The sequence below is a fragment of the Sardina pilchardus genome, chromosome 5, assembly GCF_963854185.1.
Source record: "Sardina pilchardus chromosome 5, fSarPil1.1, whole genome shotgun sequence".
In the NCBI taxonomy this organism is placed as follows: domain Eukaryota; kingdom Metazoa; phylum Chordata; class Actinopteri; order Clupeiformes; family Clupeidae; genus Sardina; species Sardina pilchardus.
In genome coordinates, this window is record NC_084998.1 from 5,176,207 (window position 1) to 5,191,206 (window position 15,000).

The following is a 15,000-nucleotide window of genomic DNA, read 5'->3' on the forward strand; positions in this document are numbered from 1 at the left end:
AGCTGAGCTCCAAAGCCATCCTATATACAACATACACACACACACACACACACACACACACACACACACACACACCCGAACCCACTCTCAATCTGCTCATAAACAGTCCTTTCATGCTGACTGACTACTTGAGGGACTTGCTTTAGGTAAGTTGACAGCTAACTGTCAGCTACTGTAAGCTAACCATAGCCCAGAAACTGGTCCATCATCAGCTATCGCTCAAACAAGCTCATGGCATAATGACATTACAGGCATAATGACTTGCTTAGATCACATCCAGTTAGACAAATGTTCACTGACTGCATGTCTGCACTCTGACAAAAATAGATCTATTAAAACATGCAACCCCAGGGAGAACTAAATCAAATCTTAGATTACAGACCTGATTGTGTCTTAGAGCATAATGTAAAAAACAGCTTTGTCATTTGATCAGAACACAATAGTGGAATAGATGAGTCCGCACAGCAATCAACAAGGCAATGGGTGCAAAGAGAGTCGCTTCCTTGAGCACCAGATATGGTAAACAGAGGCTGATTTCAAATTCCCCTGGTCATTTCCTAGGCAACACAGTTGCTTGGTAATAGGATCTCACAACAAAAGAAATGATTGTGGACAAATCCACAAAAGAAAGAGAACATATTGTCCTGTAGGCCTTCTTTTGAAGAGTGATCATTGTACATGCAGAAACACTTTGATCCTTGCCAAGTCAAACTAACATCCATCAAAACCAAACTTCGATTGTTAATAAACTAGTCGTAATAACACACCGGGTGGTAAAAACGGAATATAAAATGGTGAAAGTGCTCAGAGGCAATGTGCTGTCCTCCAGACCCTTGTGGTGTGGAGTGTGTGGTGCCACAGCCATGAGTCAGCACTCAGCAGAGAGAACTTTGTTGCATGGGGTCCCCAAACTATATCCCAAGGTCATGGAGTTGTTCATTCTACGCATAACTCCCTTGTTGAATACAACTACAATGCAGAATTGAATTCAGTGATGTTCAGCAAAAGAAGTGAATACAAATAAATAAAACATATGTGGCTTGTGCAGCCCAGTCTAACAGTACGTGACAATACTTCCTCAGCCTTTAGGAGGCTGTAAGTTTAGTGGTGTCCTGGTGCGCAGCCATGTTGGTGGAGGGCAAGGCCGCTCGGCCCCCTTCGCCAATCTCTTTTCAATCACTAAGCTCAGTGGGTGCATTCGCGTTTCTGATGTTTAATGCATGGAGTGTGTCTAATTTCGGGGAATAATTTCTCCAGAACTCCACTTGGCAGTGTTCCCACGGGAGAAGTGAACTTTTCCCTCTAAGTGTCCGTTTGCTCCTCTGAAATATTCTCTGTGAACTTTTCGGGGCTTTGAATGAGGTGCTTAGCATGCAGGGCCTGACATCCACTCCCTTAGTCCATGCCCTCTCTCTCGCTCACTAATCACAGATCAGCGATGGGGAAATCATTAAGGAACTTTCATCCGCGTCCACATCTTCTCCAGACGTGCGCTTTCGGACTCCTATCTGTCTGCAAGTTCGGCTCCTTGGCCACTGATCTCAAATAAGATGTATGGCCGGCCTGGATGATGATTCGGACTAATTCATGACCATGTTCTTCCGTTGGAACGTACGGTACGGGCCACTTGGCTGATCTGCTCGAGAACACACACAGGGTTCTCATGGTGATGGAACTAAACAGATGGGCGTGCAGAAGTTGACTTTTATGCCGACATGGTGGCTGTCACTGTAGCATTTCACATTTTTATAACTTCATTAGAGTTGGGAGGTTTTTGGGCTGAATTTCAAGTCAGGCTGCGTTTCAGTCCCAAGAGCAGAGGCGTGAAGAAGAAATACAACACAGAGACAACAGACATTTATGGGTTTATTGTTGTCAAAAATTCATAAGTAGACTTTCAGAAATAAAAGGTCCTTTTTTCTCTTGCTTTCATTTTTTTGAACATCCTCTTAAACAAAATATAACAAGTATGTACAGCCACAAGTAGAAATACAAAAAAAGCCATACACACAAGTAGTCTTTCTAAAAGACATAAGTTACATCAGCTATGAAAAATATACACAAATCAAACAAAGCCAAGAAGCGCCATGAGGTGAATCCTATGCAGGTGAATTTCGTGCAGTTCTGCTGCTGACCCCTTGTACGAGCACAGCAACAAGGTCAAACGTCAGTTATTGCATTCCAGTTACCGGACACCAGAGCAATTGGACTAGCAGTTCCCCCCTTTGTTGATGATGATTGCGGTCATGAGCCATTTACGTGCGAATAAAATCACTAAGCAAATCACTATGCCCACACCTGAAATGGTCCTCGTTACAGCCTCGGAGGAGAAAGATTCCCTGGCAGGAGGGCACTCACACGTTCAGCAGACAGCACAGAGAGCAGTTGAACGGACAATCTAAAACGCAGGTGTTGAGACCACTCACGTAGGGTCTGTAGAATTGTTAAGGACTCTCATATAAACGCAGACTGAAGAACATTTAAAGATGCCATATGGTCAACTACAGAGCATATGGCAACAAATATATTTACTAAGAGTTTATGGGCATATTTTCTCTCATAATTTGCAGTAAGTAGCAATTCCACACATTGTCATGAGTTGATGTCAGGTATTTTATCACAACTTTCATTTTAGACTACTGTGTCCTTAGGTACGTACAATATACTTAATGAAAAGCATAGTACAATGTTCTCAGGTAAATTAGCCTACATTACAGCATGCAATCATGGTTAGGACTCAGTCTAGTGCTGTAGTTTGTAATATCCATAAGAACTCTATACTACTAATCCTCATTAATTACTTAAGAACATTGTAGGCTACCTGAGGATAGTTCATATTGTTTGGCCATGTGGACTACATCTTTAGCACCATAAAGCAATACTTTACGGCATTTAGCTGAAGAATGTAGACCTAAATCATTTCTTGTTGGAAAGACACAGAATATGAATGAAGGCTGCAAGGTCATACAACCAGCTGAACAGAGGAAAAAGAACAGGGATGGATCATCAACTTCACCATGCGTTTCGTGAACTTTCGGTGACTTTCGGTGGAGTCGCTGTGAGTCACGAGAAACTGATTCAAATCTCTGCGCTGCAATCATATTTCCAAGGAAACCACAGAAGTGTATTTTAAGGCGAAAAGATAAAGGACTCTATTTTGAGCTTCGCTCCAGATTGTTTCAGGCAAATTGAGATTGGGAACCTTCACAAGGTGTCGGGGGGGGGGGGGGGGCAAAAAAACATCATGTGCAAATGAAGGAGCTGGGAAGCTCTGATGGAGAGTGCGGTGAGACGCAGCAGGCTCTGTGCTACGGGTGGCAGTGTGCCCGGTGTCTCAGCGTGCCCGGTGTCTCAGCGTGCCCGGTGTCTCAGCGTGCCCGGTGTCTCGTGAGAGCCTGGACGTCCCGTCAGCGCTCCTAAAGGGCCATTCACACCAAGAACGATAACGATAACGATAACGATAACGATAACGATAACTATAACCATAACGATAAAAGCGTCCACACTGGCCAACGATAAGAAAAGTCTCTCCTCATGTTAATGAATGTGATGGCTAGAATACTATGGGTTCTGATTGGCTGTTAGCTTTTTATCGTTCTCAAAATCGCTCTGAAAGTGATCAACAACATATCGTTCTTCATGTCGTTATCGTTATAGTTTAGGTGTGAACGTTGTCATTCATATTAACAAGAGCGATATTTGTTTATAGTTATCGTTATCGTTATCGTTCTTGGTGTGAACGGCCCTTAACCCTGATCAACACCTGCACCTGGACGAGCGCAGCACAAACCACTCTACGCTGCTGAGGCTTTAGACTGACCCTACTATTGACCATAAACCCTGATCATCCAAACCTGACATTCAACCCTGAAGCAGTAGCGCCACACACTGTAGGCTGATCGAGTGGCAAACAGAAGTGCCCCCATGACTTGGACTTAACCCTTAAAAGCCGGTACTGACGGGAATGTTGGAAATTGAACATTCTGAAGAACATCGGAGTTCATTGAATTCAACCAGAGCCATACAGATATATAGATACATCTATATACAGTACACTATATATATATACACTGTATATCTATATGGCTCTGAATATGTATCAATATGGCTCTGAATTCAACATGGAATTTTAGAACCTTGCGTTGTTGCGGAACAGAATCTTCTGTCAGAATGTTCAAAACTCGCCTGCTGATGGGTCAAGTCTCCTGGACATGGTGGACCAGGTGGAGGGGGCAGTGATGAGAGCCTCAAACTGGCACCAACAACAAAACGTCTGGAAATAAATAAACTCAATAAATAGCCATCCTCTGATAACACAGTTCCTGGTATGCAAGACTGAGAATATACACAGGTATTAAACAAAAACAGAGCGAACTCAAGGAAATGAAAATGCTTGATAGATTCCTGCCCCATCACAGCGACAGGGCAGCTGTAATCTTGAATTTTTATTATAACAAAATATTACAAATACAGTCTTTATAGAGGACTTTCTCTTGAAATATACATGAGCGGGAACATTAATTTATAACAAATAAAAATATATATGTAAAAACTGTATGTATATATTACCATGTTCAAGTCTTTGAATGGCAAAGGGAAATTAAAAAGACAAAACAATGTAAGCTTTGCAACCAGATAGCCAAAAATGAGATACTCCAGTTCTATCCCTTAATATAATACAAATCTGAACGTCCATGCCTTATTACAAGGCTGTTGACGGACAAATTATATGAATCTGTCTTGCAGGAAGCCATAAACATCAAAGCAGTCTCTTTTAAAATACTATACAAAAATGTACTTTTGTTCCAAAAATGGCATTATACCAACAAGGAATGGTAAACCAAATACACACCTACTAATATAAATATATTTCCCTTGACGAGCAGTCCTTGTTTATATTCCACTGTTATGTACACAAACACTAGAGCAGAAGCCAGTCACGGAAGACAGAGGGGGAGTGTGTTAGCGGATGAGGTACAACAGTAAAACAGTATCTGATGCTGCAGAGGGGGAGTGTGTTAGCGGATGAGGTACAACAGTAAAACAGTATCTGATGCTGCATCCACATGTCCTGCATTCATATCAAATAATAATAATAATAAAAAAACAATAAGAACAATTTCAAAAGCCATGATTTTCTCATTGCAACATCTAAAACTGACGACCACGGAGGCTAACACCAACTGTAAACAAATGGAGTTTCTATGTAAACAATTCTCATTCATGTCGGCCACACATGAAGAACATAAAGCTCTCGCTAGCATGGCTGTACAGTGCCTATATATATATATATATATATATATATATATATATATATATATATATATATATATATATATATATATATATATATATATATGTACAACTGCATTGAAAGAAAGCTTTTGCTTGTATTTTGTTGATGCTTTGTTCTGTTTGTGACTCCTACAGGTGTTGAGTCCTACTGAGAGGAGCGTTTGCAGCATGCAGTCCGTACCTCATGTCTCTTTTGTTAAAGCAGACGCACACAGAGCCAAAATGGGACAGACAGTGGGAGGAGAGACTGGTTTCAATAGACGCTTACACCAGGGACAGACAGCCTTGCCAAGACTCTCCTGTGATCCAGTGCACACTAGAGGAGCTTGTCTAATTCATACGGACTCATTAGCGAGTCTCTAATGTGGATGTGGACGCCTTGATCGGAGGATGCCCTGTCTCTCAGACACTCCCGACACTCCCAGTAGGCTTGATTTCCTCTCCAAAGGGTCTGTAGAGAGACCTTTCTGGACTAGGCTAGACACCCATGCCATACCTGCCCAGTCCAGGTCACCCTCCACAGACCTTTAGCAGTAAACTCCAAAGACCAAATATTATAACTAGCGTCACTTCAAACGCCTGCTACCAGAGTGAGCGTGACGTGTCGCCCATTATCCCACAGCTAGTCCCCTTGAATTTAGCGCTTTTCAAAATGGCACCTTAAAAACAAAACGGTTCTTTCTTGAAATCTGAATGACTGATATGTTTAAATCCAAACACAAAACAAAATTGTAGCATTGGGGCCAGCTGGGCTGGCAACAGACCATCACATTTCAATCCTACTTTACACAATTGAATGTAAACACTGTGATGCAAGCGTGGGTCTGCCCCTGGGATGCTCTGGCGCAAGTGTTTACGGAAACTGCCGGAACCACAGCGAGCGCAGCACGGCGCGGCTAAAGAGCGCACGATGGAAAAGTGGCGCTGGCTCGTTTTTCTCCATTACAGCCGCCCTCTCGAGTCCTACTTGGAGCTCGGCTACAGAATCTACGAGCTGAACCCTTCAATCACGCTGTTGCAGTCTGCAGCTGAGGGTGAGCTAAGTGTGGTCACATACAACAGAGGTACTGTTACAAAAGCAAACCATGAAAAAATAAAGCCAAGGTTGTCATCATGGATTGGGTTTTTTTCCCCCTCTTCTGCACAAGAAGCCATGATATTGAACACACACACGCACACACACACACTCCATCCTGTGCTATCCATTCAGTTCAGTTCTGGAGCCTGAGGCAAGGTGAGTTAAAAACAAGCCGTCCACTACTATGAACGGCCTAAAAACAAGTCTATGTGTGTGTGTGTGTGCGTGTGTTTGAGTGTGCGTGTGTTTGTGTGTGTGTGTGCGCGCGCGTGTGTTTGTGTGTGTGCATGTGTTTGTGTGTGTGTGTGTGACACTGTTTGTGATGGGCCAAGGTGAGGCTGCACTGTGAGCAGGTCGAGGTGTACGTGAGGTGTGTGTGTGTGTGTGTGTGTGTGTGTGTGTGTGTGCTCTTGTCTGGAGGGGGGGCCACAGTGATCCCAGCGGTGTTCTAGCTCGTGAGACCACTCTCCTCTCTCCGTCTCACTCGTCCGTCCAGTGCCGTCCAGTGCCGTCCACCTGCGGAGTGTGTGCAGTTACACTGCCGAGACCTGTTCATCTGCAAGAGAGGAGCCAATCAGCACCACATGGTGTCACTGTAAGCAACTACAGTATGACTATGAACAGCTGACTGTGAGTAACTGACTAATGAAAGCAAAGGAATTACTAAAAAATGATTTTGTTTTTTTACACAACATGACATGCACAAGGTGAGACTAGCAGAGCAAGCAGTGACTGTGACCTCTTACTGATACCTTACTCGGACACCTCTTCTGATTCTTAATCAATAAGACTCTTACTAAATAATCATTGTAATAATAATTTGTCAAAATATCAAGATCATTCCAGCACCCTACACCCTAAACACCCAGATTAAAAAGCTGTGTCCTGATATGTTGTGGGTTCTGTCCCAGCGGACAGACCCAGGAGTACTGACTCCAGTTGTGAGGCTTGTTGACTACAGTACAGCACCCTGTCAGCACACAGCAGGCAGCAAGCAGCAGCAATGGCAGCAGCAACAGCAGCAACAGTAGCAGCAGCAGCAGCAGCAGCAGGAGCAGTAGCAGCTGGCTCTACACTGCTCTGGCCCCGTAGTAAAGGGGGGGTATGGGGGGGGGGTTGACCCCCCCCCGTCTTTGCGGCACACGTACCATCCTCACTATCGGCTAGCGTCTGAGGGCCGGCGCTGAGGGCCACGCTGGGCGGCCGGCTGGGCACCAGCTTTGACCTCTGCAGCGCCACGCTATAGTCGGGCGGCCGCAAGTGGGCCGGCCGCGCCATCGCCATGGCCACCATCGCCACGGCGGCGGGCGCTCCCCCCTCCTGCGCGTCGCCGAGCAGCGCCAGCCCCTGGTACCCCGGCGGAGTGGGCGGCGGCAACCTGAACCTGTCGTCCTTGGTGGGCGACGTTACACAGTACACTGCCAGCGGAGGAGGAGGGGGGTGAGAGACAGGGGGGGGGGAGAGGGAGGAGAGTGTGTGTGTGTGTGTGTGTGTGTGTGGGGAGGTGGGGGTGAGGTGGAGGTGACACAGATGGAGAGGGGTGGGGGGGTTGGATGGGTGGGGGGGGTGTCAGTGGAAGGGTTGGGGGTGGGGAGAGAATGGTAAACAAAGAAAATAAATAAATAAAAAGGAATAAAAAAAAATCAATGAAATGTTCACAAGGTCACAAAGTCCTATGAAAAGAAATCATCTACTCGCATGCAAAATGAATGGCACCAGCAGTCCTGGTCTCCAATCTAACGGGCAAGAGCCTTCGGGGAAGGACGGATGCGTTGAAGTGGCCGTTTCAAGCTCTTAAAGCATCTTGCATGTAGAAGCACATCAAGTACAAATACTGGAGACGGCTGGACCGACTGGCAGCTGCGGGAGCTAAAGCATGTGGTACTTGTGTGTGTGTGTGTGTGTGTGTGTGTGTGTGTGTGTGTGTGTGTGTGTGTGTGTGTATATGTGTGTGTGTGTGTGTGTGTGTGTGTGTGTTTCTTCTGTTCTCCTGCTACGCAAAGCAAAGGAGTAGAATGAGGTCCACAACAGGCTCCTCAGCCTACATATCTTCATATGGGGCGACTCATTCACGTGATGGGCAGAGCTCAAAGTCAGGCAATGGGCAACAATAAACTAAAGCAAATTAAGATGAATTAGATTTCAATTTGAATAACTAATCAATTTGCTGATTTAACGAAGTTGCTGTGGTGTAAGGAGGCAATTACTCGCTGCCTGACTTTGCACTCTGCTCTTTTCATTAAGGGCCCAAAGAGGGACTGTCCACCTCTGACCGGTCCATGTTTGACCTGTTCATGCCAACGTCTGCTGGTGCCATTCCATACCACAGTAAAGTCACACTACTCGTGGAGTTAGAACACTCTGTGTGCCATGGTGCTGAAGGGCCACAGTGGGCAAAGCACGCACACAAACACATACACACACACACACACACACACACACACACACCTATACACACACACACACACACACACACACACACACACACACACACACACACACACACACACACACACACACACACACACACACACACACACACACACACACACACACACACACACACACACACACACACACAGTGCAAGCGTGGCGCCCGTAAGCCTTGCAGGCCGCTGGCTCACCTATCAGGCCCTTGTCTGTGCTGGACGTGACGGTCTTGTAGCTGGCGTCCGACCCCTGTGACCCCTCCGAGGACTCCCCCCCGCCCCCCTGCGCCCCCGACTGCTCGGCCGCCCGCCGCTTGACGGTCCCGTAGTTGCCCTCGTAGCTGGTGTCCGACAGCGAGCTGGATGACGCCCAGCTCTGCCGCGACGGGTTGAGCTCGGAGTGGCGGTTGGCGGCGGCGTTGGCGTCCTCCGTCCAGGAGGTGGCAGTAGCGGTGGCGGTGGCGGCGGTGGGCTCCACCTCGGCGATGGCGCCCCCTAGCTGTGAGTGGCGGTAGGCGGGCAGGTCGAGCAGGGCGCGCTGGGCGGGCAGGGAGGCGCTCTGGAAGCTGTCGTGCGAGTTGCTGGAGCACGAGGTCCAGCTGCCGCGCCCGCTGTCCGCCGTCTCCACCACCGAGGAGCCGTGGTCCGGCGCCAGCTCGTCCGTGCTCATCGACGACGTGAACGTGGCGGCGCGCGTCACCGAGGGCCGAGACGCCGACGAACTGAGAGAGAGAGAGAGAGAGAGAGAGAGAGAGAGAGAGAGAGAGAGTGAGAGAGAGAGAGAAAGAAAGAGAAAAGATAAAGTAAATAATGGTGAGCCATAATCTATATACAGCATGCACACACACACGCACACACACACGCACACACACACACTATATACAGTATATATTACAACTAATATAATTAGCCACACCCACACTTTTTGTCTAAGTGTCAAAATAGAAGTATAACAACCACAGACCACCATAGACCAGCTAAGGATGAAGAGCTTGTTCTGTTCTTCTGCACTGCATAGTAACTGTATCATACAGTACATGCACACTGCATAGTAACTGTATCATACAGTACATGCAGCTAGGCACAGGACAAGATGCTGAATTCCTCACACTTTTGGTCGGCGGCCTCCTACGGCGACAGATCGACATCCGTGCCTAATTAATACTGTACATGGCGCAGGCAGGACACAGCAGCAGCAAACCGCTGGCTAGCAGCAGCCGCAACACGTGTCTCAAACGGGGGACCGTTTGGGATCCGCAGAGGAAAATCACTCTGCCGCAGCTGTCTGGGTTGACATGCAACAGCAAGGCTCCTGTTGAGACGCCCCCTATTGGAGTTGTCAACAGTTTCTTTTCTTTTTAATTTGTTTTGAAAGAATCGTTTTTACTGGAGTTGAAAAAAACAAAAAAACAAAAAACTTAAGTACAGATGGGACACGGAGGAAGTTCAAGATATTAAAACTATCTCAAGGAAACCAGAAGGGTAACATAACGCAGGAGATTTATTGATTCCCCCAAGGAAGTGATAGGAGTAATTACAGTCTTTTCTATAAACTCCGCCACCTACTCGACTGAATTAAAAAGCGTCCACATAAAAACAGCCCCCCCATTAATCCATCAGGGCGCTGCCATGCGTTTCTAATAAAGCAGCTTTGCCTTTTATATGTTTGTGCACAAAGACCTGCCATCACTTGTTTTTATTAGAGAACAAGGAGGAAGTTGTGAAATGTTCCTGGCTCAGGGCGTGTGTAAATATGAGTTTGTGAGAGTGTGAGTGTGAGTATCTGTGTGAGTGTGTGTTTACCTTGGGCAGGGATGAGAATGAGCAGCATGTGTGTTTGCAACATATATGATTGTGTATGAGAGAGTGAGTGAGTGAGTGAGTGAGTGAGTGAGTGAGTGAGTGAGTGAGTGAGTGAGTGAGTGAGTGAGTGAGTGAGTGAGTGAGTGAGTGAGTGAGTGAGTGAGTGAGTGAGTGAGTGAGTGAGTGAGTGAGTGAGTGAGTGAGTGAGTGAGTGAGTGAGTGAGTGAGTGAGTGAGTGAGTGAGTGAGTGAGTGAGTGAGTGAGTGAGTGAGTGAGTGAGTGAGTGAGTGAGTGAGTGAGTGAGTGAGTGAGTGAGTGAGTGAGTGAGTGAGTGAGTGAGCGAGCGAGCGAGCGAGCGAGCACGCGCGTGCACCTTGTGCAGAACTGACTGAAGTCGACCAGGAGGTGTATAAGTGTGTGTGTGTGTGTGTGTGTGCGTGTGTATACCTTGTGCAGGGCTGACTGCCGTTGGCCTGAGGAAGTGTGTATGTGTGTGTGTGTGTGTGTGTGTGTGTGTGTGTGTGTGTGTGTGTGTGTGTGTGTGTGTGTGTGTGTGTGTGTGTGTGTGTGTGTGTGTGTGTGTGTGTACCTTGTGCAGGGCTGACTGAAGTCGACCAGGGGAGTGAGTGTGTGTGTGTAGCACTGTGTACCTTGTGCAGGGCTGACTGGCGTCGGCGTGGGGGAGTGTGTGTGTGTGTGTGTGTGTGTGTGTGTGTGTGTGTGTGTACCTTGTGCAGGGCTGACTGAAGTCGACCAGGGGAGTGTGTGTGTGTGTGTGTAGTACTGTGTACCTTGTGCAGGGCTGACTGGCGTCGGCGTGGGGGAGTGTGTGTGTGTGTGTGTGTGTGTGTGTGTGTGTGTGAGTACCTTGTGCAGGGCTGACTGGCGTCGGCGTGGGGGAGTGTGTGTGTGTGTGTGTGTGTGTGTGCGGTGCTGGCGTCGGGGGCGCTGCAGGGCCGCTGGTGGCTGGAGGCTCCTCGCTCCTCCGCTGCGGCCGCCAGCATGGAGTCCACGGAGCAGTTGCTGACCACGCTGGAGCGCGACGACATCTCGCTGTGGCTCGAGTCCGACACGTCCGCCCTCCCCGCCGGCATCAGCGCGTAGCCTGCCAGAGACACACACACACACGCACGCAGAGACACACGCACAGAGACACATGCACACACGCACACAGACACACACAAACACACATGCAGAGACACACGCACACACGCACAGACACACACACACACACGCAGAGACACACACACACGCAGAGACACATACACACAAGCACACACACACACACACGCAGAGACACACACACACGCAGAGACACATACACACAAGCACACACACACACACACACACACACACACACACACACACACAGGCACACACACAGACACCCAGTTAATACCGCAGCCTGCTCTCCATATGCTCAAAGGGGCCCACAGGGAAATCTTAAACGGCTGACTTTCATTTTTCCTTTTATTTAGGAACTCTCCGATAAAAGCGTGGACGCACCTTATGTGCAGTAGAAAAGTAGTTAAAAGTTCATTTAAGCATTCAGTTTTTACATTTAATTATAAATAATACATTTCATTTGGGGACATTTTACATGTCATGCTTGAACAAGCTAGTCTGGAAATTGAACATGAAGATACAACTGGATGAGACAAAAACCTTTTCCAAACAGCATTTCACAAAAAATGGTTTACACTATTTCATCTGTACTGTACTTTCCCTTCTGTGGCAAACTGCACTCTCAAATTTACAGTACGTAATATATGACTAACACTAACACTGATCACAACTCCATTGACATGTGTAGATATCATAGTCAAATGCTCCCTGATGGTAGCAGACTTGGACAGAGATGTGAGTGGGACTCTTTGGCATCAGCTCACTTTTAGTTCACTATTAGTTCACTATTAGTTCATTAAAGAAGGAGCAGCCTAGCAAAGGTGCTTTATTATCCCTCTCCTCATCAGAGTGTCTTCCTTCTCTTGTGCCTGTTCCTGCAGAGCCACGTGAAGACCAGTGGCCCACCACCACCACCACCACCATCTCCACCTCCACCACCTCCACCACCTCCACCACCTCCACCATCTCCACCACTGCTGTCCTGCTCTGGCCTGTCCTCACACCTGACCCCTTGGGCAGTGGTAGTGGTGGTGGCGGTGGCGGGGGGGGCTCTCCTCTCCCTGGAGCCGCTCCTCTCCCTCAGCATCCTAAACGGGGAGCTCAGCCTCTTCCTCAGGGGAGACTCGGGGCGCGGCGGACGCCTCGGGGCCGTCGGGGGAGACACGCTCCTCCTCAGACAGGGGGCTACCGGCGGCTCTGACCCTGCCCCTGACCCTGCCTCTGCGTCTGACCCTCCTGCTGTGGGGGTCCTGCGTCCCCCCGGGTGTCTCTGCTCTGCCTGTCTGTCCTGCCTGTCCTGCCTGTCCTGCCGCTGGTCCTTGTCTGCGTCTGCGTCTACGCTGTTCGGACGGGTCATCAGGAAGATCTGCTTGTGCAGGAAAGCCCCACCTATGCCGTAGCTGCGCCCGGGACCTCCAGGCCCAACGCTGCCACCGCCGCCAGTTCCAGTGCCACTGCTGACGCTGCCCGCTTTGGAGCCTGCAACACGGGGGGGGAGAGAGAGTGAGAGAGAGAGAGAGACAGAGAGAGAGAGAGAGAGAGAGAGAGAGAGAGAGAGAGAGAGAGAGAGAGAGAGAGAGAGAGAGAGAGAGAGAGAGAGAGAGAGAGAGAGAGACAGAGAGAGAGAGAGAGAGAGAGAGAGAGAGAGAGGAGTCAGACTGGAGCTCAGAGACTTACAGTATGCACACGGCAGCTTAGTACAGGGGAGGGCAAAGTCACAGAGACAGATAAAAGGAATCAGAATGAAAACTAAAAGAGAAAAACTTTTTCGGTGTCTGTTTCTGATTCGGTGTGTTTTTATTCCTGAGCATTGCCTCGATATGTATAGTGATACATAATGTGTACAGGGCCATTCACATCAAGAACGATATAACGAATAACGATCACGGAAAGTGACCTCAATGATATTATCCATCATGTTGCTATCATTGTAGTTTGTGTGTGGATGTGGTCATTTTTATCAGCTAGAGGGATACTTTTCTACCGTCATTGTTACAATAATCATTGTTATTGCAAATGGCCCTTAATAACATACAGTAGCCCTACAAGCTGTACTGTAGCAGCATAACAGCCACCATACAGAGTCCCTGAAACGTGGTGGTTTAGCTCAAGCGTTTTAAATCAATGCTCTATTTCTACAGTGGCAGAGAGAAGCTAGCCTGGCACGCCCTCCCAGTGACGCAACGCCTTCAGGCTTTTGCTGCTGGTCTGGTCAACTGCTCATTGAGAAGGATTTCTGAGTTCCCGAAATCTGCGGAACTGCCCCCTTTGGTCGAGAACCAATCAACTTTGAGCAGCTCCAACGGCTCTGGGGTAGAGGCGTGTTCAAGGCAGCGGAAAGAGTGTTGTTATTGGTTTAAACTCGGCAATCCGCTTTCTGACATCTACCAGTAGCAAACCGAGGCACTTAAAGGAGGCGGGTCAACCAGCGCTGGCAAGAAACCGTGTTAGCACAGGCTGTTGGTCAGACTAAAGTCTCGCAGAGCCTTTTGAAAGTCGATGGTAATCAGGCTAGAGAGAAGCTGCAGGCTATGGGATGGTAGAGGTCAGAGGTCAGAGGTGGAGGAGTGACCTTTGCGCGGAGAGCCCTGTGGGGACACCGTGGGGCTGGGGTGCAGAGAGGAGGCGATGGACACGCTGTCCTCCGCACGCTTCCCACTCCAGTCCTCGCCCGCACCCGACGCCTTCTTCTGCACCTGGGGAGAACCCGAGTCTGCACACACACACACACGTGCACACACACACACACACACACACACACACACACGCACGCACGTGCACACACACACACACACACACACACACACACACACACACACACACACACACACAAACACACACACACACACAAACACACACGCACACAAACACACACGCACACACACAAAACCAGCAGTTAGATGTTGAATTTTGATGTTGAATCAGCAGCCTTGACAGACAGACAGACAGACAGACAGACGGACGGGGTGTTTTGGGGGACTCACTGTGCGCCAGGTCTTTGGCCAGGCTCTTCTTGCGGAGCGGGCCGTACAGGCTGACGGGCGGCACCTGCAGCACTTGGGAGACGCGGTTCTGGGACTTCCCCGAGGGCAGGGCTGAGCGCAGAGACACGGGAGACATGTCCGACTTAGTGGACCTCCTCTCACTCAGATTCTTAGACACTGCAGACATGAAGAGGCAAGCCGTGACGCAGCAGCACACACGCCCGGACAGGCACAACCCACCCTCGGGCTAACACGCTAACATAGCCAAATACTTCATCAATGGACT

General features: G+C 48.4%; 1 protein-coding gene across 4 annotated transcripts in view; it reads right to left on the reverse strand.

Moving 5' to 3' along the window:
- Nucleotides 1-5,326: 5,326 nt before the first annotated feature.
- rapgef6 (Rap guanine nucleotide exchange factor (GEF) 6) overlaps nt 5,327-15,000 on the reverse strand; it is a 115,036-nt gene continuing 105,362 nt past the window's right edge. For 2 of the 4 annotated variants that reach the window (XM_062536046.1, XM_062536049.1), the window contains 7 exons: nt 14,715-14,891; nt 14,303-14,443; nt 13,120-13,209; nt 11,473-11,710; nt 8,998-9,524; nt 7,522-7,791; nt 5,327-6,929 (listed from right to left, as the gene is read on the reverse strand). In XM_062536046.1, the coding sequence (XP_062392030.1) occupies nt 6,907-6,929; nt 7,522-7,791; nt 8,998-9,524; nt 11,473-11,710; nt 13,120-13,209; nt 14,303-14,443; nt 14,715-14,891 (1,466 nt within the window). In that variant the 3' untranslated portion in view covers nt 5,327-6,906. The remainder of the gene's footprint in view (nt 6,930-7,521; nt 7,792-8,997; nt 9,525-11,472; nt 11,711-13,119; nt 13,210-14,302; nt 14,444-14,714; nt 14,892-15,000) is intronic. The other 2 variants (XM_062536047.1, XM_062536048.1) reach the window with 2 other exon arrangements.